This window comes from Primulina eburnea, chromosome 4 (genome assembly GCF_022965805.1).
Source record: "Primulina eburnea isolate SZY01 chromosome 4, ASM2296580v1, whole genome shotgun sequence".
NCBI lineage: Eukaryota > Viridiplantae > Streptophyta > Magnoliopsida > Lamiales > Gesneriaceae > Primulina > Primulina eburnea.
Genome location: NC_133104.1, coordinates 39,560,905 through 39,585,821, shown reverse-complemented (window position 1 = coordinate 39,585,821; position 24,917 = coordinate 39,560,905). Strand labels below are relative to the sequence as shown.

Below are 24,917 nucleotides of genomic sequence, written 5' to 3'. Positions count from 1 at the left end.
GGTGGACGTCGTATTTTTGGGGCGTTCGTACGAGTTTAGTCTAATGCTATGGTGTCTTAGGATGGCCTCAAGGTGTTAAATTTCGTTCCATAAGTTGTTCAATTGGGAGAATAGACATTGTGTAAGTTTTCCTCGCAGGTTCAGAAAAATCGAGGCTACACGGACCCTTTGACGGACCCTGACACGGGGTCCGTGCCTCTTATTTTCTGCACGGCACATTTTAGTGAGCCTACAGGACCCATACACGGACCCAGGCACAGGGTCCGTGTCCGTCATATTTTGGGAAAATTCTATAGTATGCTATGAGGTTTGATGTCATGGTTCAGTACAAGGATTTACAAGGTCGAGTCAGGAAAATTTTAGAACGTCCTAAGGAATTGAATGAACTTGTAAGTAAGTAGGATTAATAAGTCTAAGCTATGCAAGTTAGTATGCAGTTTCATGTTAGTATGTACAGCAGCGACGGCCCTGATCGAAGTCCAACGAATCCCTCAACGCCAAGTAAGTATGTTCGACGTTAAAAGAAAATATTTTAAAATTTTGAGATATGTTAAATGTCTTGTGACCGATTTATGAATGGGTTTGGAAGTCGGTGAACGTGGCCGAGGACCTCTCCCCCCCGTTAAATCATGAACGGGTTTAGATCGTGATTGGAAAGCGTTAAATCATGAACGTGGACCAATCAACCCGTTAAATTATGAACGGGGATCTCATGTATGTGGCAGTGGATACGTCCCTGTCAGCCCAGTACTGTGCTTTAGTCTGATCAGGCGATTATGTTATGGGTCATTTGCTTTGAAACATCCTCTACGCAAAATGATGAAGTATGTATGTTCAACTATGCAAGTATGTTTAAGAAAAGTTTATGGCACGTCTAAGTATGTATGCAAGCATGCTCAGGTTTTGATTATGCAAGTCCAGTTTCAAGTATGTATGTCCTATCTTAAAGTTGCATGAGATTTTTATTATGTAGTACTTGTTACTTCCAGTTTATACGTGTTGAGTCTTTAGACTCACTAGACTTGATCGATGCATGTGAGGATTTTCATGAGGAGACTGATGGTGGGGACCGAAGAGTAGGCTTGGGATGAGCGGGAGGCTAACCCGAGGACCGTCATGTTTTACGTTTTATGCAAACATTTAATACTTTTGTCAAACTTTAACTTTCAAACTTTTTGATGCAACAACTCGTGAGACGTACATATTACTTCTTTTATCGAATTTTGGATGTTAACGTTTACTTAAGAAAATTTTTAATTTTTCCGCAAATTTTAAGTAGTAAAAGTACGGTACGTTACAGATATTGTAAGTATTTATTATTATATTTACATGAATGCTCTAAGTCTATTTTTTATATGAGTAAGATATTTCTGTGTAGTTGAACATGACAAAAGATTTAATGATGCAAGATAAAAATTTAACTAAAGGATTCAAGTTTGATCATGTTTGGCCATAATGGAAGATATGAGGAAATTTGCGGCCAACGACGGTGCACCGATGCCAGTATCCAAACAACATGTCACAAATTTAGATTCATCACAGTCGTATACTCAAGAACCAGAATCTCCAATATCAAGTTCTCCTACAGTAAATTCATTTTTAATTAATTTAAACAGTGATGAGAATGCAAGTGAAACTCCATCTCAACGACCTCTTGGAGTCATAAAAACCAAATTAAAGAAAAAAGAGAGGAAAATGTTTCGGAATTAATTTCTACGATGAAGGAAGGACATCGCGAGCTTATCAATGTATTGCAAAAGGGATCTACCGATATGCAACAAAATTATGATATTAAGCTGTTAGCATTGCAAAATGAGCAAAAACGATTAGAAATTCGTCAACAACAAATTGAATTGGCTAAAATTCAGGATGAGAATAAAATTTTGTACATGGATGTAATTAAGCATAATTGATGATCTAGAAGTGTACCAAATTGTTTTAAATAAACGAGTAAGAATTATGCAAAAAAGAAATGAAGAACGTCATCAACATGAGGGCATCGCATTTGGAAATTTTTTTTGGTGATTTTGGAGGATCTGGATCTGGATCCGGATCCGAATCCGATTTTCCAAATTATAAATGATTTAGTTTGTTTATCTTTTATTATATTTACAAATAAATTATCTGAATTTGTATTCGTATTTTAATTTTAACTGTATGCTTGAATGTTTAAATATTATTCGATAAATTTGTATGTTAGATGTTTAATTATGAAATCAATTAAAAATCTATTTATAAATTTTTATAATTAAATATTTTAATTCTTATGATTAAATATCTAATTATTAAAATAATATAATAAATATTATACAATTATTTAAACATATCTGATTATTAAAATAATATAATAATATCATATTATTATTTAAATAACATTTATAATATTTAATATAAATATTTATAATTGGAGAAGAATCGCTGCACACTATTTCGATGCAAGGTTGGAGCTCTTATATATTGGTAAAATATTTGGAGCGAAAGTTTAAAATTATATATATTTATTTGTCGGAAGATAGTACTTCAGCACTTGGGGTACTGTGGGCTAAATTAGAATTAATTAACATTATCCGGATTTAGAGTTTTGATTATTATTTTAGTAACTAAAATAATAAATTGTGTCGTGAGAAATCTGAACGAATTAGTCATCATTTTTTTTACAGCGAAACTTGTAATTTTATTGAGATAAATCAATTGTTACAAAATTTACTAACCACGAAGGAATCTCGTCATTCATCAACACAAAAGATGAATGGGTAGTAAGAAGAAAAATGAGTAATGTTATGAGCTACATTATAAGTCAATCTATTCTCATGAATAAAATCTGCAACTACAGGTTCTTTTACAAGGCATATGATTTCTGAAACACGTAGACCAGCGTAACCAATGTCTTCCTTAGAGTTTATGACTGCTTACACTATCAATAATAAATCTGTCGTTATTTGATCATCATAGAAATGTTTGTCATATAGTATCTTGATATATTCCTTGATGGCCTCTATGATCTCATAAACACTGAAATAGTTTTTGTTATTTGTTTACCAAAGGCCAAAAGCAGTCTATCATGATGTCTCAGAGTACTCCACCCACACTGTATCGATTCAGGTTCTCATTGACATATGCATCAACATTCATTGACATATGCATCAACATTCAGTTTGAGACTATACTGCAAGTAGGAATTTAAAAAATAAATATAAAAAATAATTGCATTAAAATTTTAATACTTTATTAATATATATAATTATTAAAACAGATCATGACACCAAAAGTTAATTACTCTTAGTGTTTCAAACTTAATAATATATTAGTGCATCGACGTATGCGTTGCGTGCATGTACAATATTTTTTTAAAATTCATTTGATTTATATTTAAATTAGGATCAAAATGTAATTATAAGAAATTATGAGGACTACACTGTAATTTTGATATATGAAATAAAAAAATAAATAGAAAATGAAAATGAAAAAAAAAAATTCAATTAGAAATTGAACCTACAACTTGATAATTAAGAAACAAAATCTCTATCTGTTGAGGTACATGTGACTTGAATTAAAATTTTAACACTTCGTTAATATATATATATAATTATTAAAGCAACCATGACACCAAAAATTAATTACTCTAAGCATCTGAAACTTAATAATATAGTATAAATAAGTCTATGTTATGATATAAACACATATAAAACAATTTTTGTTTCTGTTTATTCATTTTATGTAGCAATCAAAATTTGTTTCTAATTGTTTTGGGAGAATTTATAGATTTGTTGTTTATAAATCTTGTTTGTTCGAGTATCCAGTCAAGAGATTACCATTATTCCAACATATTGTGGACAATATTTTCTCAAGGACATTGTGTTCAAGCTCGAAATAAAATCAAATTCTGAAATTCTTTTTATTCTCATATATACTTGCATTACATATTTACATCTATATATATATATATATATATATATATATATATATATATATATATATATATATATATATGCAAGATACTCGTGCTCTACCATATTAATTATTTCGTGAAGTTAAGTGATGATTTTATGTACATTTTAAAACCTTCGAAATGATACAAAATGTCATGATTCCACGCGCATAATAATGCAAAAAATTCAGTTGAAACCATATGATAACTACCCATCAGAGTTCTCTTCGCGTTTTCCAAAGTAAGCATTCTTTTTCCAACACTTTCGATTGTTTGTTTAGGGAAGATGAAGCAACATTGTGCAGCAATTCATTGTAAGATTTGTTTGGCCTTATGTGAGAGGGAAGGACCATAGATCAAAAGGCTGCAACATGATCTCTACCTTGTGGGGATTACCAACTACCCTTCTGCCCCTAACACTAAATGCATATCATTTATGCATTTTCCAATCTTCATTATCGCTATGCAGCACACCAATCGTGCCAACGTCTGTGTCCACCAATAAGATGAGAATCACATATTGGATGTGATGAAACATATTGCAAATTTCTAGTAATATTCCTCCAAAGAAAAAATTTGATATATTTGGCAAAGAGTACTACTTGAAATGCATAAAATAATAAGTGATCGAATTAAATTGCACCATCCTCTTGCCTATTATTCTCATGTCATTTTCAATTCCTTTCGGTTATATATTAAATTTCTTGTCTTCCAAACTTTGGGTGATGAAATAATTATGCATGAATTGAGGCAGTGGTGGTGGAGGTGAGGTTGTTGCAAGGAATAAATGCTACTTTTCTGTGATGAAACAGACATTACAATAACAGCATATATGGTATAATATACGCCCAAACTCTATGCAGACAAGAGTACTCTTGTTGCTTAATAAGCACATTCTCATCATTAACTCTCGTGTTCGTTTTTTAAAAAGTAATCTTTTTTCATAAATAACTCTTGAATTTGTTCGAATGCTTGTTATTATTGTGATAACATTTATATCAAAACTTATTGGGTAGCTATGATGGTAGGTTATGACAGACATTAACAAAGAGGTAATTGTTTCTCAGTTTGAGTCCACAACACAAGATTTGTCTAGTGTGGATTATGGGGTTAGCGCAGTTTGTAGGCTTCTGCATTGGTCCTTTAGATTTATCCAGATCGCACCAAAAGACAGCGGCAGTGGGTTTTCAAGATTTAAAAAATATATATGTGAATTTTTATTGTTCTTTATTGGTAAACGAAAACTTTTATATTTGCGAAAATCATGTGTGACTGTCATTAGCCTCAAATTAAGAAATTCAAGTTTTCATATTAATTTTTTTTCCTAAACAGAACACATAAAACTATCATATTCCCCCAAATTATATTTACCACCTACCTTATTTTGCCATATGGTAGGAAATAAAGGCAACTACCAATGCACTTGTTTATTACCAAAACCGATATAGCAATTACCTTAAAAAAAAAAAAAAACAAAAAACAAAAACAAAAAAAAACCAAACCGATATAGCAATTAGTTACTTGAAATTTAAAGTCTCTCTCTTAACCTTTTCCCACATGAAAAATGCAATGTGGTCCTTTAGATTTAGCGTTATAGTATTAAGGTGAGGGTTGAATTAATTATGAGAGAGAAATTGTAATTTTAGTTATAAGTTAACATGTTTTGCATCTTACTCTTTAATATTATCGAATTTTCGTTTTCGTCAAAATAACTTGAATTTTTTTGTTTTTGTTTTAGTCATTGTTTTACTGATTAAACTTTCGAATATTGTTTATTTGACATCAATATTTTTCTATGTGGCAAAATAGAGTGCATGTTACACATAGTAAAATCATCGAAGCAATAATAAAAAAACGATAAATTTTTTTCATTATATTCTGAATATATTGGTATTGTTTTGCTTTATTTTTATTTTTGTTTTTGGTGAAGTGAATGTTAATGTATGTAATATAAGTTTTATTCTTGCATCAAATAAAATGTATTTAATGGTTTCCGATGAAAAATGATCTAAACGAAATAAATATAAATTAAGAAAAAAATCAAACTTTAATCATTTACAATATTAAAATCCAAAACAAATAAAAAATAAAAAATTTCTTTTATTTACAATTGCAGACTTTGCCACAAGTGCCTCATGCTTCTCTTTCCAGCCAGTCCACGCAATTTTTTATTGTCCATTTCAGCACTACACAAGCATGCCAGCGCAAACTCACAACTCTTCCGCTTTCTTCAGACTCGGCGAGCATTAAATTTAAGATTTTGACAACCCCTTCAAGCACAAACCACCCAAAGTTCCAAATTCAATGCTCACATAGGAGAGATCATCCCGCAATTGATTGCGTTAAGAAATTTTTGTTTCTAGCACTCACCAATGCAATTGATTTTCTTGAAGTTTTCCGGCAAGATTCAGCATTGGGAATGCAACCCATTAAGAAAATATTGCCGAGGTTAATGAAGGAAAAAGCAAGGGAATTGAAGAGGAGGAGATCAGGGGGTTGCAGAACTGGATCCAGCTGATATAATGCTGAGGTTATGTAGGGAACATGAGAATACTAGGTACATATTTCTACTGCCTCGTTCTCCTTTTCGTGTTTTGTTCGCTTGAGTTTATAGTAGTTGAAGGGTCCACGATTATTGAAAAGGAGATTTTGCTTCAATTTAAGGGTAATATTTCGAATGACCCTTATGATAGTTTAAGGAGTTGGGATCCTAGTAAAAGCCCGTGTCAATATTATAGCGGTGTGTCTTGTAATTCAAATGGAAATGTGGTGAAGATTGTGTTGTGGGACACTGGTCTTGGTGGCGTGTTGTCTCCTGCATTATCTGGATTAAAGTTTTTGAAGACTTTGACATTGTATGGAAATAAATTCACTGGCAATATTCCATTTGAGTACGGTGAGATTGATTCTTTGTGGAAGATCAACTTGAGTTCCAATGCTCTCTCTGGATCGATCCCAGAATTTCTTGGAGATTTACCTAACATACGGCTTCTTGATTTATCAAGAAATGGGTACACTGGGGAGATTCCTTCGGCTTTGTTCAAGAAGTGTTACCACACCAAGTTCGTTTCTTTGGCACATAACAATCTTTCGGGGTCAATCCCTGTTTCTGTTGGTAATTGTTTGAATCTTGAAGGGGTAGATTTGTCTTTTAATGGACTCAGCGGGGGATTGCCTTCTGAAATTTGTGACATTCCGGGAATGATGTACTTATCTGTGAGGAGTAATTTGCTATCAGGAAGTGTTCAAGACCAAGTTTCAAAGTGTGAAAGCTTGGAGCTCTTGGATCTTGGTAGCAATATGTTTACCGGACTCACACCCTTCGAGGTTCTTGGATCGGCAAATATTACGTATTTCAACGTGTCCTGGAATGGGATTCAGGGGGAGATTCCAAATGTAGAAGCTTGCTCTGGGTCATTGGAAGTTTTTGATGTTTCTGGGAATGATTTATATGGTGAAATTCCCGCAGGCATCACTAAATGCAGTGGCCTAAAGTATTTAGATTTGGGTTATAATAAGCTTAATGGAAGCATACCAGCTGACATTGCTAATATGAAGAAGCTCTTGGTAATTCGATTGGCGTCTAACTCGATAGATGGGACGATTCCTACACAATTTGGTAGTATAGAATGGCTTGAAGTGCTTGATTTACATAGCCTCGAACTTGGTGGTGAAATCCCTGATGAAATCAGCAAGTGCCAGTTTCTTCTTGAGCTGTGAGTCCAATCCCATTTTCACATTATCTGTCTATCTTACAGTTTTATTTTATTTTGACTGACAGAATTTTAAATATAATTGCAGGGATGTCTCTGGAAATTATTTGGAGGGAGAGATTCCGCAAAATCTTGATAACATGACATACCTCTTGATTCTCGACTTACATCATAACCGTCTTAATGGAACAATACCATTGAACCTTGGAAATTTGTCTAATTTACATGCTTTAGATTTGTCCGAAAATATGCTCTCCGGTCCAGTACCTTCAACGCTCGAAAATCTGAAAAACTTAACTCATTTCAATGTCTCTTACAACAATCTTTCTGGTTCCATCCCTTCCATTCAAACAATCCAAAGCTTCGGATCCTCCTCTTTTTCCCACAATCCAGGTCTTTGTGGTGCTCCTTTAGAGAACACGTGCTCTAGTGGTGCTCCTCCTGCATCATCAAGGAAACCGAAGCTCAGTGTTTCTTCAATTATAGCTATAGTTGCTGCAGCCTTGATTGCAACTGGTGTTTGTGTGATCACTGTTATTAACATGAAGGCTCGTGGGAGAAGAAGAGAAGATGAAACTATGGTTGTGGAGAGCACTCCATTAGCTTCATCGGACTCGAATGTCATTATCGGTAAATTGGTCCTCTTCAGTAAAAATTTACCCGCAAAGTATGAGGATTGGGAAGCTGGCACAAAAGCATTGCTCGACAAGGAATGTTTAATCGGTGGAGGTTCCATTGGATCTGTGTACAAAACAACTTTTGAAGGTGGCATTTCGATTGCAGTGAAGAAACTTGAGACACTGGGGCGAATCAGGAACCAAGATGAATTCGAGCATGAAATAGGACGTCTAGGAAACCTTCAACACCCTAACCTTGTTGAGGTTCAAGGATATTATTGGTCATCAAGCATGCAATTAATTTTGTCTGAATTCGTTCAGAATGGAAATCTTTATGATAACTTACATGGACTCAGCTACCCTGGTACCAGCACTGGTGCCGGTAATCCTGAGTTAAATTGGTCCAAAAGATTTCGCATAGCAGTTGGAACAGCTCGAGCTCTAGCCTATCTGCACAATGATTGCAAGCCTCCTGTTCTACATCTCAATATCAAATCAACTAATATTCTTTTAGATGAAAACTACAAGGCCAAGATTTCCGATTATGGCTTAGCGAAGCTGCTCCCTCTGTTAGATAGTTATGGACTCACGAAAGTTCACAATGCCGTGGGATATATTGCACCAGAACTCGCTCAAAGTTCCAGGCTCAGTGATAAATGTGACGTTTACAGTTTTGGTGTCATTCTGTTGGAGTTGGTTACTGGAAGGAAGCCAGTGGAAAGCCCAACTGTCAATGAGGTAGTGATATTGTGTGACCATGTGCGAGTTTTGATCGAACAAGGCTCAGCTTCAGACTGTTTCGATAGACGTTTGAGGGGGTTTACAGAAAACGAGCTGATTCAGGTTATGAAGTTGGGACTAATTTGCACTTATGAATCTCCTTCAAGGAGACCAAGCATGGCCGAGGTTGTTCAGGTTCTTGAGTCTATAAGAAATGGTTCAGAGTCATAAACAGTAACGAGGGGAACATTTACTTATTTGAATGGTACAAAGAAACCATAAAATTCTTTTGAATTTATTCTGAAGTTACTGTCATTGATTGTTTGTAATTGGCAATAATATTATTCCATTTTTTGTAGCCTAATAACCGAATTCTCCAACAAATTGGTCTATTTTTACTTTTTCGTTTGCCTTTCCTGTAATGTTTACATCAAGTGTGGCTAATTGCATTTAGATATATGGATTTGACTTTAGGGATTTCAAATATATAAACAAATTTATTGGTTTGTTTTGACTATTATATATAGCGCGCAATGAATTTCAAATTCAAAATATTTATTTTTCGAATAATTATGATGAATTTCAAATCTTTATCTTAATGCTTCATTAACTCAAATCTTTCCGTCTGAACGAGGACGATATGATTTGAATTTGAGTGAGTATTTGAATTAAGAGACTCCATATTTAAATCCATTATAATGATTAAAAAAATAGTTTGAATTTAAATTCATTATTAAATGCATTTACCTTGACAAAATAATATATTTGTTATTATAGATTTGAAATCATTAACTTCATATTCGTCGTCAATCCAATTGCAACTTATGATCACAATTATTTTATTTTGTGTTTAGATTGATGAATTGATTGAGATTTGATTTTAAGAATGATTTATAAATGAATTTAAAATGACACATATCTTGATAGTATTTGAAATCCATCATAGTTACGATGAAAAATGTATTATTTGATATGATGTACGTTGAAATTCACTTTAGTATTCTTGCGGAGATGAATTTTAAATTCATGGGTTTCGATTGATTTTATTGTTTACAATGAAACAATAGATTAAATTTTAATTTCATACTTTATTTATATATTAGTAATACATATTATTAATATAAAGTAGAAACTTGAAATTCATTCTTATTAACATGAAATATCGTATAAACATTTAAGAAGTATATTTGAGTTTATGATCTTATTATTTAAACAACAAATATATATTTGATCAATACATAAATTTAAAATTCATCCGTTCAAATATAACCTTGAATTTTGTCAAAAAATTTTGAAATCCGCCCCCTCAAATCCATCCTGTCTAGCACAAACTGATTATCAATTAAGCCCGAAGGAGTTCGTCCGAGACTCAGCCGATATGCTTCCCCGTCTGCTCACGGCTGATATGTTTTAGACCGAGGCCTAACTAAATTCGAAATTAATCCTAAAATAAATATATCCAATATTTGTTTAGCATTATTTGAAATCAGCAATAACCATTCTATTTTTTTTTTCAAACCCAAAAATAATTCTACAAATTGTCCACATCAAACGTCAAGAGCAACTTCGGTTAAAATAAAATCTGTAATTTTAATATGTTTTTTTTCGGTTTTAGTCTTGTAATTTGTCAATATTTAGTTTTCATCCACTGGTTTGAAATTTTTTTTGTTTTGATCTTCTTTTTTGCCGAAAATCACTAACTCGATCGAATATTATTTATTTGACACCGATATTCTCCTATGTAGCTATTGTAGCGAGAATAAACTTACGTTACACGCACTAAAATAAATCTAAACAAAAACAAAGAAGAAAACTAAAATAAAAAACGACAATAAATATTTCAAGAAGAAAAAACTCGTCTTTTTTCATTTTTTCTTAAATAAATTTTAATGTGTATATATCAATTTTATACTTGTTATATGAGTTATATAGAAGAATATCAATATCAAATAAATAATATTTTATATATTTAGTGGCGACGGCGAAAAAGATAAAAAAAAAATTATTATATGAGTAAAATTAAAAATAAACAAATTTACATAATTAAAAGTATAATTATTAGTATTATTGTTTTTCCACGACAAATATATTATTGTAAAAGTAAATAATCCTACTACTGTACATTGATTTATTTCATGAAACGAAAGAAGAGACAAGTGGTCAACCAGAAGCCCAAATTTCCAAAAGAGCACGAAGAAAGGAAAGGCTCCCTATAAGGGAAAAGGCTGCCAATCTGATTCCTAAGCAATTAATGAAATCGCTAATGGAATTGGAAAATAAATAAACGAAACCCTATTCAATTATTTTCTGCTCCAAATTCAATAAGCATTAATATCTGCTAGTACAAATTTGTTAGATTGGTGAGTGTCCAGTCCCTCCAAAGAAAAACACCAACAGGTCAAATATAAATTATCCTAATTTTATATTATTGATCTGATTGAGTGAGATAAATTATTACGAATTTGATTGATGTGAAATAAATAATTAATAATTTGAGTGATCGAGATAAATAATACTTGTATAAAACAAGTGATATGATATGACTATTTATATTAGTACTTATAAGTACTTGAACCAAAAAGTACCTTATCATGAAAAGTAATATTTTTTTTCATGGATAACCTAAATAAGAGATCCGTCTCACAAAATAAGACCCGTGAAAAAGTCTCACACAAGTTTTTGCTCAAAAAAAAATTGTTAAAATACTTCAAAATTGTTCGCATGCGAAGTTTTACGTAAAATTCCCAACGTAGTTGGTCTCCTACATTAAAAAAAATCATGTTTCCTTAAGTGCATGGAATCGGCTGTCCTTGAGTACAATCACGAGGAAAAGCACAGATAAAAACAATTCCTGTCAGTGTCAAACTGTGTCCATGCATATTTAATTAAAAGAAAAAGAATCCTATGCATTTTAAAATTTCGATGATGGGTCCTGACAATCTAATTCAACTGTAAATGGTAAACATGCAATTGCATTTGATTAATGCCGACTGCTTAAAGTTGGAGATTATTACAGTATGTTTAGCAATCAGGATTTGAGAGAATTTCATGGGATTTGGATTTCAAAATCTTATTTTTCCTGTTTGGCAAGATGTTAAAAAAAATATTCGGATTTGCTTAGGATTTCATGGGATTTCAACAAGTATATCCAAATCCCATCAAATTTGATAACATTTGGTGAGATTTGGATTTTAAAACATAAAATTACTTTTTTATCCAACACATCATTCTCCATCAAAAGTTTCTAAATGATTAGACTTTATTTTCCTTTTAACTTTTTTTATAAGTTGAAAGATTTCGTTTAAATTTTATAAGTTTCTTGTGCTATTTATCGATTAATATAATAAAAATTATAGTAATTACCAAAGTCTCTTTTTACGTTTAATAATTAATTTCATGTTAAAGTTCGAAGTTGTTTGATGATTTTTTAATTATTATTTTATGTGCACTATGATTAATAAATAATAATTAATTTTTGAATTTATAAATACAAATAATAGAGAAGAATTATTAATTTCTAAATTTTTTTTAGTTATTTATGTTTATATGATTTATAAGGGTAGTTTAGTAAAATTTTAAAATTCTAAATTCGAATATTTTTTTCTCCAAACAAGAAATGAATTTGTAAATACCATTTTTAAATTTTAAATCAAACACCAACTTGAACTTCAAATACTTGAATTTCCAAATCCAATTCCAGATCCAATTTCAAATATCACGAAATCCTCTGAAATCAAAGTTGCCGAACACACTGTAAGTTTACATCAATAATGTGTTCTAATTACTTCCCTATGGGATGATTGCTGCGTATACACACACTGCTACCAACTTTATTGCGCGACACCTAATCACCTGCTAGTTTTTTCTTTTGGAAATAGAGCATGCAAGACGCCAAACACCCTCCACTTATTACTCAACTAATAAATAAAAGGTTAGCTAAAAACGGGTCAACTCATTTCATAATTAAAATAAAAAATAATACATTTTTTTATAATCGAATCAGGTCGAAGATCTGTATAACAAATTGATTTTTGAAATGATTTAATAGGACTTTTGTGTAAATAAAATATGATTATAAATGTTGTAATTCATATTTAACTTTTGTTGGATAGTAATATTAATTAATTTAATTTTTATGTAAAGTGAAAATTAATGTTTTTCATTGATTCGGGTTAGAGAGATCTGTCTCACAAAACTGATATATGAGATGATCTTTTGAGAATTTGTGTAAATAAAATATGATTATAACCTATAGGTGTTGTAATTCACATATAATTTTTTTTTCGATATCAATATTAGTTTCGCAGTAATTATAATTAATTTAGTTCATGTTTTTGTTGCTTTCAGATTGAAGGATTTTGATTTATAGTTTAATTTGAAATGAATTTTTATTGAAATTAATTTAAAATATTTTATAATGACTCAAACAATAACAATTTTGTGATTTGAAATTTTTTGTCAAATAGATTGTACAAATCAATTATGTATTTCATTTTCTCGGAAGAAAAGTACTCATAAAATGACATTAAATAAATATAATTTCAAATTTCTCAATCCAAATAAATTCTTATTATAAAAAAATATATGTTAAAAATTATTTAAGAACAACTGTGTGAATTTTAGTTTTTTATTTTATTTTAAAATAATATTTGAACATGCAAATTAAAAGAAAGAGCTATTGGTTGTCTACACCTTAATAATGATCTAAATTAATTCAATAAACTCTTGCAAGGGACAAAATGGTCAGGTGACGAATACATACAGTCGGATCCAACCATACCCGTGATGTTGCCCCAATTATTCAAATTTCCGGATCCTGAAGCTCCCTTCCCTCTCTCTCTCTCTCTGTTCGCCCAAAAACTGAAAATACTGTGCTACGCACCACAGTCCAAATTTCCATTCTCTCGCGTTTCAAATAATCGATTCTTCAGTTCTCAGCCTTTTCTGAATCCAGTCACTGTCTCTATGCCCTCGGATACTTTGTTGATTCTCGAGCTGAAATGATTTCTGCACTCGTGTTGCGTGGAGGAAGGCCAGAAATGGAGGATGAAATGGTGGAGGATGCTGCGAATGATGATATGGTGGATTACAGTTTCACGGCGTATGAGATTGACCTCGACTATGAGTATGATGCCGCTCGCTTCTTCGACTTCTGCCGAGACGAGTCGAGTCTGGAGGCGCGCCAAGCTGAAGTCTGGTTCGACTTCGCCGGAAGCTATCCTCCCTCTCGTAACATTCTTCATTGTCTCCTCACCAAATTTTTGCTTTTCAAGTCTGACGAGATGTGCTCGGTTCTTTTTTTTATTGTTCACACCTCGCGCTGGAAATGGAATTTTTTGGTTTTCATCTTTTTTTTCTTAAAAATAATTAATTAATTCGGAGTATGAGGCACTGGCCTCGGCGTCACACTGTTGTATAGGGTTAATTGTTTGTTTTGTGATGAAGTGCGTGAACCTCAGAGCGGCATTTTCATCAGCTTGTGATACTTTAATCTGGACTTTTAATTTATTTTTAAACTTTCTGGGTGTATGACAATTAGAAGATTTTGGTGAGTCTTGTCCATCTGTTTTAGCTATAGAATGCTTGCTATGTTATGTGTTAAGTCGAAATTAACTAACCTTTGGCAGTTTTCTTTTGCAGCTTTTGTGGCAAGGTTGGTACCTAGAGATGAAATGTGGATGGAAGATATTAGTATCTCCCCCGGTGCTAAAGATGTCGAGAACATGCACTATTCTGAGGGTGACTCTGATATTGAGGGGGTGCATGAAACTTCTGTTGTGGACATGAACTACCGAGGTTCGTTTAATCATGTGTTCATCAGACATAGTTCGTTTAATCATGTGTTCATCAGACATATTTTGTTTGCAACAAGAATTACGTTAATAAAACTAATATAGAACCTTGTGCATCTATTAGCCGACTCTTTGTAATGTGGATTAAAGTTTACCTCCAGTGGATACTAATGAGATTCCAAATTCATAGGTTCCTGCCTACAGTTAAACCTTTTTTAGGTGACTAGACGAAAAATTGGTAGTTTTCTAAGTCTAGCTGCGATTTTTTTGATTATTGATTCCCGATACAATTGTAAAAGTAGCTCAGCATTAGGAATTTCAGTATCTCTGTTAACCACGAATCACAAATGTATCTATATGTACCACCATGTGATGAGACTGCATACTTCTTCCTTTTGATTCAACCTTTTACGTGGCATCCACCTAATTTCGAGACCTGCTTAGTTCAAATCTACCAGTTCCATGGCTTCTATAGATTTTTCAACTTGATTGTAACAGGAAAACCTTACTCCTTTCTTCATATCAAAGTTCACCCTAAGCTCACAAAGAGGTTAAGATTTGTAAGGTGTAAGCCAGAGTGCACCCCATATTCTGATATACGGGATAGAGCTGCAACTTAAACAGATCAAGGAGATCAATACATTATGTTGCTACTCTGTAATCTATTACAATGTGAACATTTAAGCAAAAGATGATTGGGGGGAAATGGGATTTAAGAGTGTAAAATGGCCTGAAAGTTCAGTGTTGGAGATGCCTCGTAGTATTGTTTTTTTGCTCTGTTGTGCTTGATGTAAAGTTACGTGCTTGCATATGTAGATCTAGCCAAATCATGTGGTGAGGTATGTCGCCCTCTTGATCATCTCCTTTGGAATATGTTTAATTATGTATCCCTTCATATTGCCAAGGATGAAGATTTGCATCAGCTTGCTATGGCTTTTTATCTGCTTAGCAAACAAGATTTTCATGCACCTGTCTTTAATTATATAATTTGCAACATGAAGAGTGTTTTAGTTAAAATAGAAGATGTGGTATATTCTCCCCGTTCTAGCATAAAAGGATGGACTGGATAGCGAGTTTTTTTTTTTTTGGTTACTTCTTTTTTTCCATTCAGATGACAAGACTCTGTCATTCAATTAATTATATCTTGATATTGATGTTATTTTGTTGACACTTTAATATAACTTCATCATCTATATGTTGAAGGGCAAAACAATGGAAATTGCACCACTCTACAAGTTGGAAGCGATCAGAAGTTTCAGGATCCACACAAAAACTTACCCTCAGGTCTTCTTTCTGCCTTGTTTTTCATTTTAATAGAAAAAGTCTCAATTTTATTTTCTGTTGTTCTTCTAGTATTTTACCCATACTTTTTTTCGCAATTTAGCTCCAAATGAATTTTTTATCCTCTCTAAATGAAGAATCTCGGAAGATCCCCTTGCATAAATGGTTTAGACTTTTGTTTTCTGTCATTGACATACTTTTCGATGTCTTCTCGTAATGCTATATTTGTGCAGGATTAACCTTTTATAATCACATGGTGGACAATAGTACATCAAAAACTGAAACCAAGTTGTCAAAGAAGCCATCTCTCCCAAGGACTTCAACTCTTATGAAGCCAACGGCAAGCCAATTGGCCAAGCAAAATGGTCCTTTCCTGACTGGTTATCCTAGGTGATGATGATTCCTCATTAATGCAAAAATAAATTGACGTCTCCAGACTCACAGCACTTTCAGTTTCAGTATTTTGTTTTGTGTTGCCAAGTAGAAATGCATTTTGCTACGTTGTTTGACCTTAAAGATAATCATATCATTCAAGTGTTGAACAATTGTCGGTCATAGGAATCCATCACTTAGGGGCATTTCATGTGTCATGATTGGTTGATGATATTTTTTTTTGTTCAAATTCCAGGTCAAATGCATCATTCACGGAGAAAATGTCCAAAAGCTTAGGTAGCACATCTATGGTTGAGAATCAAGCTGCAAAAAGACAAAAGCTTGAGAACGGTCTTCTTCGCAAGGTATGGATAAATTCTTGTTAGATAGCTAGTTCAGTTTTTTTTTTCTTCACTTGCTTTTTATTGCTCTTTTTTTAAAGATGGATACCTTGATGTCCTGTTATCGAAAGTAATAGTGAATTTTCATGCAAAATCGGTTACATTTTTCATATAATCTTAAAGTTTTGCCTCTTTTGCGTGAGTGTTAATTGGTATTTGGTAACTATTATTTTAAAAGGTGCAAATGGATTTTTCTGGGAATATCGAACATCCCAATTATTTTACTTAGATTTAAATTATTTTGGCTTCTGTTGATGACAGAATCTTCCCCTTCGAATACTTCATCTGTATTGATTTCTCTTGTCTGTCTTGTTTCTGCCAAAGTTGACGCAGTTTAGGCTACTTTGTTTGCTTGATAAGTTCACAAACAGCGTAGTGACTGTATGAAATTATTTCTTTCTTTTTAAGGCTTCTGAAACTTTATCACCTTTCATTATAGGTCGTGGATACAATGCAGCTGCAGCAAACTAGTTATGTCCATAAGGCACCAAATCGGGTTTGTTAAATTTATTTGAAATAATAAAATAACTGCAGAAAGTACATTGTGCAGCTTCATGTCTGCTGTAATCTTCTTGATCTATGAACTGTTGATATATGAAATGAACTTAGGGACTACAATTGAATTACTGCAAAGATGTGGATCTAAGTTCTTTTAAATGATTTGACAGGATGGATTACTAGTTGGAAACAGAACTCATTCTAAAGGAAGAAACACAATTCCTAGAGACCCAGATCTTGAGACAGCACGCAGGGCTCTAAGAACGAGGTTGGTTTGGTCAATTCATGCAGCATTTGTATTCTTAAGTTTCTGTGTGCTAAGGTGCCGTAGAGTGAAATTTTACTCTAACGGGGTTTTGAGAGTCCTGCTCGATGGTTGAGTTTCAGGTCAAAACATAATAAAGAAGCCGAAAATGGGCCAACATATTTTCCTAGATTCAAAGCTCTTCCTCTGAACAGAAAAGTTGGTATCTTTATTATCTTCTATAAGGGTCGGCCAGTTTCAGATTATAAAATGATGATCAGATCCATATCTTACATTTTCAGATTCTCGAGGCACCTTCTCTTCTTCCAAAGAGAAACCGTCCCTGTCTGACAGATTTTCAAGTGAGTTGTAAAAACAGAGTTCTGTTCAGCATTTTCTTGTCAAGGTGTTTATGTATAATCGAACTGACACGCATATGTGGATGTTGAATTTCCTTGCGACTTACATTTAGGAATTTAACTTGAAAACGTCAGAGAGGGCTATGCTCCACAGCCCAGCAGTTCCAAAATCAACAGTCACGTGTCAACAGTCTGCCAAGGTTACTAAAATTAATGCAATCAATTTATTAATGCTATCGATTTATCAATATCAATATGCTTTTCGTTTTTCTTTGAGGTTTCGTATTGATTAGGGTAGACTTATCCTATATCTAGTACGATGCACAAACATCAATTTTAGTTGAGATTAGGCGATGTTCATTTCTGTCTAATTGTTGCAGGCCTCACATAGATATACAGTGACCTCAGAACGTGGAAACCGAGAACTTGCTAGGTAGTAAGATGGGATTTTTAGTTTTGTTCTCTTTATGCCATGGACTCTTTTACCCTGCGACATGATCATCACCGTGACTTACTTTCCTAGTTCTTGATATGATATTCAGTGATTATTTTATATGGTGGAAGTGGCTGTGCGACATTTTTTCACTCTTGTTGATCATTTTCGTAGGTTAGGCTTGTTTCTTATAGTTATTCATGGGCATTGTCATCGTATTCTTATTAACCAGTGCATACTGTTTTCTTCATCAGAATGCCTGTTTGTCAGATCTTTTGATATTTTAATGTTTTTTACTACTTTTGACCTTTGTTTCGGTATTTCAAATGTTTCGTGGCCACCTTTACCCTTTTTTTCACAATAAATGTTTGTGCTTTACTTTTCAGACTCAGCCTTGTGAATGCTTCAAAGCCAGAGGCTTGTGGGTCATCCCATGGCTTAAAAGCTCTTTCCGTTAACAAGAAGGTAATGCCTTCGGAAAAAAAATGTTAAACCTGTATATTTTTGCAAGCACTAAGGGTTTATTCATATTATTATTTCGGTCTTAGATATTGAGAAGCAAGGAGGATAGTGGAAATTTCCACAATAGTAAGAAGGTATCAAATGTGCCTTCGGTAATTACCATGAAATTCCTGTTCTAAATATAAGTGATGTATAAAAGTGGAATAACTTGCCTTGCCTGCATCACAGGAGTTCAATTTTCCCACAGACAAGAGGTGTCATCATAATCTTCCAATCGATCTATTCAGCAAGGTGAACTTATGAATAACTATCTGCTTGGTTCACACATTACACTCATCCAGCTCTTTACCACTGCTTCATTAGAACTGTTTTCAAGATGCATTTATGAATTGCTAGACTGTCAGTCTGCATCTCCTGCTCTCATTCTTCAGCAATTCATATTACTGCAAAGTAATTCTAATTTAATCAACCAATTGAATCATGGAAGAAACGTGCGTTATGACTTCACAGTTTCTTTTTGCAAACAGCTCTCTCTTGCACCTGAAACACAACCGAGTGCCATTCTTGGGTCCCAACTGGCTCGGTCTACCAGCATATCAACCAAGGTTCCTTGATGTCTTTTTATCATGTTAAGGAAAAAACACGATTTTGATATTTCTTTATGAAGAAATTGATTTGTTAACAGGGTTCAAAAGAGAACAGATGGCTGGGGTTGCTTCCAGCAAGGAAATGAGGTAATATATGGCCCCTTATAGCTTCACTTAAAATGTCATATTCAGTTCTCGTGCTTTTGAATTTTGGCTTTCACTTGACTAATTATATAATTCGGCAGAGTTGTCTTCCTGTTAAACATTGACTGATTAAACAACCATCAAAACTAGAACCAGTGTTCTAAATGGCGGTCGACTAAGAAGCCGCCTCGACCGCCCTCGCCTTTGTCTAAAGCAGTTTCTATATGCGGTCCGAGGCTATACGACGGGTGAGCAGGTGGTCTCGAAATACTCAACCATGTTATAATAGCAATTTTGATTACCACACAAATGCTAATATTGGCATAGGACCATTTTTGACTTTGGATCATTCAGCAATATAATCCTTTTTATTCTTTAATATTTTTTAGAAAAGAACTGTATAACTGGAGTATCTTGTTCGATGTTCAATAAAGTCTACGTTGCAGTTACCTCAATTTGCCATTGTTCTGTGGACTAACGGTTTCGTGCTCTTATGAAGCACACAGTTTGAATGGATAATGATACAGTAAGATAATTATATTAATGACCATATTCGTTGTGACAATTTTTCCTTTGGTTGATTTACATCTTCCAATTCTTCACCTATCAATGAAATGAGGATCCACAATATTTTGTGACCATACATTTCCCCTATGTATTTCATCTTTTATTGCACTGATTAGATATTTGACGCCTTTGTCTTGCTTTGCTTATTTCTCGACTTCATTATCCTTGTCAACTGAGTTGTTTCCATTAGCTGAACAATACGACAGGGGCATATTCTTGGTCCATCGTCTTATATCATACGTCTTTTTCACTGGTTTCTTCTCCCTCCCTACTTTTCTCTTTGTTATGGCGATGGCCAAGTCGTTAGGGAACAATGTTCTCCATACCAAAGCATGCAGAATAGTTGAAAAGAACAATATAAACACTATTGTTGATGACAGGAATGAAAGTGTCAAAGCTAGTCCTTGGCTTATTACAGAAGGGACTTCTTCTGCATATTTGATTGCTGCTATTGAAGCCGTTGTCATTGGAAAGGTGTAGGACCACCATGCCACTGAAAACCTGTCAATACCATAAGATGTTAGAAATATGGATAATTGTCACATCATAATTCAAAAGTATAATGTTGAGGCTAGATTGTTATAATTTGATAAATTGCATCGATTAATTAGCCCTTTAAGATTATACCGAATTAAATAAACAATTTCTGATGCATTAACCTACTATTAACCACTTTCTAATTTTTTGATTAAATTTAGAAGTCTGTCTGTCTGATGGCAATTTTAAATGTCAATCTACCGATGTCATTAACAAAACTCAATTATGATAAATTTTTGTAAGATTTATTTGATTACCTGAATCCCCTGAAAAAGTTGATTCTAACAATCAGTGAGCAATAGAGAAACAAAGCGATGAAGTAACAAGTCCTGGCCAAGCAATCAAATTCACCATAAATTGCCCTCCATGCAATGCTTGCTGCGGCTGGAGTAGCAATGAACATAGAATAAACAGGGTGCAGCTCCTTAGGCAACACTTCACTTGTAGGTAATCTTTGATACAAAGTCACAAACACGACAAGATAATGTGCGAACCCTATAGCCCACAAGAACTTCCCTGCCTCCTCCCATCCCACTTTGGCTGCCAAAATCGCCCCAACGAAGTTGCCCACAACCGAAAGATGCGAAGAGGGGTTTGCAACTTTACACAGACGACGTTTCCCCCCTGAAAGCCATTGTCCGTATATTTTCAGGTCAAGAAATATGATAGGTGCAATGAACATGCACCAGATGACGGGATGCAGTATGTTTGGTGCCACAACGGGTGGAGCACCGATGGCTAAGAACATGCATACGATCCAAGGAGCGAAGAAGAAGTTGACTCGGACAGGATGGAAGTATTCTCTTTTCACAGCTTCGAAATAGAATATGCATTTTAGTGTGTACGTGATGAATACTAGAAGAAGCACAAATAAGGCTAATAGCCAGATTGATAAGTTGATCAAGGGTGAAATGTGGAGGAATTTGGTGGCTGGACTTGTGGATAGAGAAAGCCAAAGAATGGCCTGGCTGCTTAAGCCCAGACATATACCAAAGCAGCCGATAGGGAACCGTAGGAGGAAGGGCCATTTTTCATCCTTGGGTAGAAGTATGTCCTCGGATTCCTGCAAAAGATGCGTGTTAAAAATTATTACAAGTAAACTAAACTTTTGGCAAAAATTTCAATGCATCATAAAAAATTATGTAACTTAACATATACAAAAAAACATAGGCAATAATCTTGTCCCTTTGCCGCAAGTTTTTGTATGAAATGAGACTAAAAAACTACATGTGGAAGAATTTCGTTTGGGAAACTAGGATGACCAAAGTTGATATTTTTTTTCGTTTCTTCCTTTATCTGCAAAGTTGGATGAATGGGTTGTCACTTGTCAACCAAATAAATATGTTGTCAAAGGTTTCAGACAGAACGAGGAACGACTGATTCTATGTGTATAATCGAATTAGATATGCCATTGTCTCTTCTGAACAAATAAAAAAACAGACGCACAATATTGTATATACACCTTGATTTGGTCTAATTCAGGTCCCGTAAGTGCAGCAAAGTATCTTCCGGCGGGCACACTTTCCTCAACAGATTCATCAATCCCACCTAATCCATCTCTTTGCTCAACGTTAGTCCCACTGTCCATTCTAAATGGCAACCTCGAATTCTGCCTAACGATACCAGATCTTGTTCTGAAAATATTGAAGTCCCCTTTCTTTCTTTCTGCACAACCAAATCCTCCAAAGCTATTCCCACTTCTTGCCAATGATTGCCTATCCTTTTGCTCTCTGTTGAAAGCCGAAAAACCGGTTTCCAGGGAAACTTGCCTGCTGAAACTCCGGTATGGCCTCTTCCATTCTCGAATTTTGATTGGTTTGTTGAACTGTTTTTCTTCTTTTACATACCCCCTTTTTGCTGTATTATTTTGTTGATGTTCTTGCTCTTGTTGTTGTTGTTGTTCTTCTTCTTCTGGCACCTCATGGATATCAACAAATTGTGCATCAGGGGATCTTGGGAAGGTACTTACCATTTCCATGTTTACCATGAATATGATCTCAATTCCTGTTGTGTTCAAGCTTCACATATCAGTGATCACTATATATTATTGAATTTCCAAATGGGGATCACGAGAATAAGGATCTTGGTGGTGGTTGATTACTTGTAATTCCGAAGAGAAGTTAATGGTTTTTAATTTTGGTGCCAAAAGTGGCTTTATTGTAATGGTTATCTCGTGAATGAAAACCATCTGTGGTTCAGAAGTATGGCAGCAAATACAGGTGTTCCCTTCTATCTACTATTTGCTGTAAAGCTAGGGGAGGGAGTTTTCCATTCCACGGGTTTGAATGCTACATATGCAGCCAAGCTTGTGGCAAGTAACATCTTTGAAAGTTATGCACACGGTATATAATTTATATTTTATGGCTGTGGTCGTTCTGTGTTTCATAACATTTTTCTACTTCAAATATACAACATATTTTCATCTCTTTCGTTTAATATTTAATATTTCGCTAGACTCTCGGAATAACTGTATTTGGTGGTATATAAAGTAAACGTATCATAATACTAGATTACAACACAGAGTAAATCTATCATTTCATCTTGTTAAGCATGTCAGTTTCTCAACAAAATTTGGCCAATGAAAGTGCAGATGGTGGTCAAAGGTTTGGGGGACAAAGATGAAGACGTAGTACTATGTTTTTTGGTTTGTTTCCTATAGATTTTTCATATCTAATAATTGTGACGAGGCAAATATTTGTGTGAGACGGTCTCACGGGTCGTATTTGTGAGACGGATCTCTTATTTGGGTTACCCATGAAAAAGTATTACTTTTTATGTTAAGAGTATTATTTTTTGTTGTGAATATGGGTAGGGTTGATCCGTCTCACAGATTATGATCCGTGAGACTGTCTCACAGATTATGATCCGTGAGACTGTCTCACATGATACCCACTCTTGTGACGAACCGTCGCATCTTCTTTCATTTTTGTTGTATGTAATTATTCTACCCGTTGCCCACCCCTACTACCCGCTCATGAATATTTATTTACTTTCTAAAAATATTGGTTATTTTAATAATCAACTAATCTTGCTGTTTTCTGCATGTCTTGGGCTAAATTTGCAAGACACGTCCATTAAGTTTTCTACTAATCAGACCAGCCCAGCCCAACCCAGCCTTGGTTGACTGACTTGCACAATTGGTTGTTATAAGTCGGTTTCATAACCCTATTATACAAGTTAAAATTCAGACTAGATTTGGTGGGGCGCGCCAGGCCAAGGCAAGAGTGCAACGCCCAAGCGACGCGTGAAAGCCCAGGCAGCAAGCTACCTTGGTGGGCCTTCCCCCTAAAAAAATAAATTTAATATCGTGTGAGCCATTGGCCCACGTATCAGATATTAAACTGATAAGAACAGATACTACACTTGATCTTAGCCAAAAGGCCGAGAAAGGTATGAAAATTACATTGCATGGATTTTCGTTATTATAGGCATTTTCCCTCTCTGCTGCTACACATCTATCGATGTGGGATATGAAGCTGTCTTATCCAATTACATTTCCGTACTACTATTGCCTATGGGTCGCACACTCGCACCAAAATCCGAATGACACAATTTCATGTATTTCTTCTTCTTTTTTTTAAGCCCATGCTTTTGGGAAATTTTTTTCCCAGTTTAATTTTATTGGAATTCTAATATGGTTCAGTTAATTATTTACGCTGATGAGTGGATTTGATTAATGTAAAAATTCTCGAGTTTTAGCTTTAAATACTTAAAAAGAAGTTTTAACTTTTTACCTATTTTTAAATTTTAAATGTGTTAACGCATTAAAGTATATATCATATTTTAAAGTTTCCATTTATCATCGAATTTCTGGATAGAATAAACAAATTTTGTTATCAATTTTTTGTCCTACTTTTTTTGTGTCTTTAGAGAAGAGGGATTGTAATTTGATCAAATCAAACGAGGTATTAGCATTGTATGTAGGAGCATTGAATTCAGTTTATTTGTGTACTGAAAAAAATAAGATTTATTTAAGATTGCACTCAATCTTTTTTTAAAAAATACCAGTCAATAAATATTGTGAGCAAAAAATTGTACAACATATTGTGAGCTGGATATCGAGTTGCAATCCTCCCATGTGAACATTGTACCACCGACAGGTGCCCGCAGACGGAAACCATGAAAAAATTGAAGTTTGTTTAAATAATTGTCTATTTTAGCAACATAAAGTAATGGAACAGGCCAGCCTAACATTGGACAGCGCTCTTGAATTCTTTCTTGAACTGGAAATGCAACGGCCAATTTTAAAATCTAAACCAGAC

The 24,917-nt window shown here is 34.0% G+C and overlaps 3 protein-coding genes and 1 non-coding gene across 7 annotated transcripts; 2 read left to right on the top strand and 2 right to left on the bottom strand.

Annotated features, from left to right (window-relative positions):
- The first annotated feature begins 6,062 nt into the window (after positions 1–6,062).
- LOC140828844 (probable LRR receptor-like serine/threonine-protein kinase At1g12460) lies at positions 6,063–9,255 on the top strand. Its single transcript, XM_073191693.1, has 2 exons — positions 6,063–7,644; positions 7,730–9,255. The coding sequence occupies exons 1-2, from the start codon at positions 6,473–6,475 to the stop codon at positions 9,207–9,209; spliced, it is 2,652 nt and encodes an 883-aa protein (XP_073047794.1). The 5' UTR covers positions 6,063–6,472; the 3' UTR covers positions 9,210–9,255.
- A 4,537-nt stretch (positions 9,256–13,792) lies between these two features.
- Positions 13,793–20,006, top strand: LOC140828842 (protein TPX2-like). 4 transcript variants are annotated; one of them, XM_073191690.1, is made up of 17 exons: positions 13,793–14,207; positions 14,619–14,774; positions 15,974–16,054; positions 16,285–16,441; positions 16,680–16,788; positions 17,264–17,320; positions 17,493–17,590; positions 17,710–17,785; positions 17,869–17,928; positions 18,039–18,125; positions 18,306–18,358; positions 18,745–18,823; positions 18,907–18,954; positions 19,049–19,111; positions 19,348–19,425; positions 19,506–19,554; positions 19,653–20,006. In XM_073191690.1, the coding sequence occupies exons 1-16, from the start codon at positions 13,979–13,981 to the stop codon at positions 19,551–19,553; spliced, it is 1,479 nt and encodes a 492-aa protein (XP_073047791.1). In that variant the 5' UTR covers positions 13,793–13,978; the 3' UTR covers position 19,554; positions 19,653–20,006. The 4 variants fall into 4 exon arrangements, with proteins under 4 accessions (XP_073047791.1, XP_073047790.1, XP_073047789.1 ...); XM_073191688.1 differs by having other exon boundaries at positions 13,797–14,207; positions 18,907–18,972; XM_073191689.1 differs by having other exon boundaries at positions 13,796–14,207; positions 18,907–18,972; positions 19,506–20,006.
- Positions 20,007–20,088: 82 nt separating this feature from the next.
- On the bottom strand, positions 20,089–22,963 carry LOC140828841 (guard cell S-type anion channel SLAC1). The gene is made up of 3 exons (XM_073191687.1): positions 22,118–22,963; positions 20,913–21,718; positions 20,089–20,619 (listed from the first exon to the last, which is right to left on the bottom strand). Exons 1-3 carry the CDS (start codon positions 22,640–22,642, stop codon positions 20,262–20,264), a joined length of 1,689 nt encoding a protein of 562 aa, XP_073047788.1. The 5' UTR covers positions 22,643–22,963; the 3' UTR covers positions 20,089–20,261.
- Positions 22,964–23,853: 890 nt separating this feature from the next.
- LOC140831227 (U2 spliceosomal RNA) lies at positions 23,854–24,049 on the bottom strand. Its single transcript, XR_012117807.1, has one exon. It is a non-coding gene; the product is annotated as a U2 spliceosomal RNA (small nuclear RNA).
- Between the last annotated feature and the right edge of the window lie 868 nt (positions 24,050–24,917).

Bases quoted from the DNA above. Each gene is read 5' to 3' on its own strand.
- LOC140828841 (XM_073191687.1), bottom strand. From the start codon at position 22,642: ATGGTAAACATGGAAATGGTAAGTACCTTCCCAAGATCCCCTGATGCA. The intron at 21,719-22,117 runs GTGTATATACAA...CATCTTTTGCAG, and splicing joins CTGAATTAGACCAAATCAAG to GAATCCGAGGACATACTTCT. The intron at 20,620-20,912 runs GTAATCAAATAA...TGGTATTGACAG, and splicing joins AACTTTTTCAGGGGATTCAG to GTTTTCAGTGGCATGGTGGT.
- LOC140828842 (XM_073191689.1), top strand. From the start codon at position 13,979: ATGATTTCTGCACTCGTGTTGCGTGGAGGAAGGCCAGAAATGGAGGAT. The intron at 17,929-18,038 runs GTGAGTTGTAAA...ACTTACATTTAG, and splicing joins CCTGTCTGACAGATTTTCAA to GAATTTAACTTGAAAACGTC. The intron at 19,426-19,505 runs GTTCCTTGATGT...ATTTGTTAACAG, and splicing joins CTACCAGCATATCAACCAAG to GGTTCAAAAGAGAACAGATG.
- LOC140828844 (XM_073191693.1), top strand. From the start codon at position 6,473: ATGAGAATACTAGGTACATATTTCTACTGCCTCGTTCTCCTTTTCGTG. The intron at 7,645-7,729 runs GTGAGTCCAATC...ATATAATTGCAG, and splicing joins TGCCAGTTTCTTCTTGAGCT to GGATGTCTCTGGAAATTATT.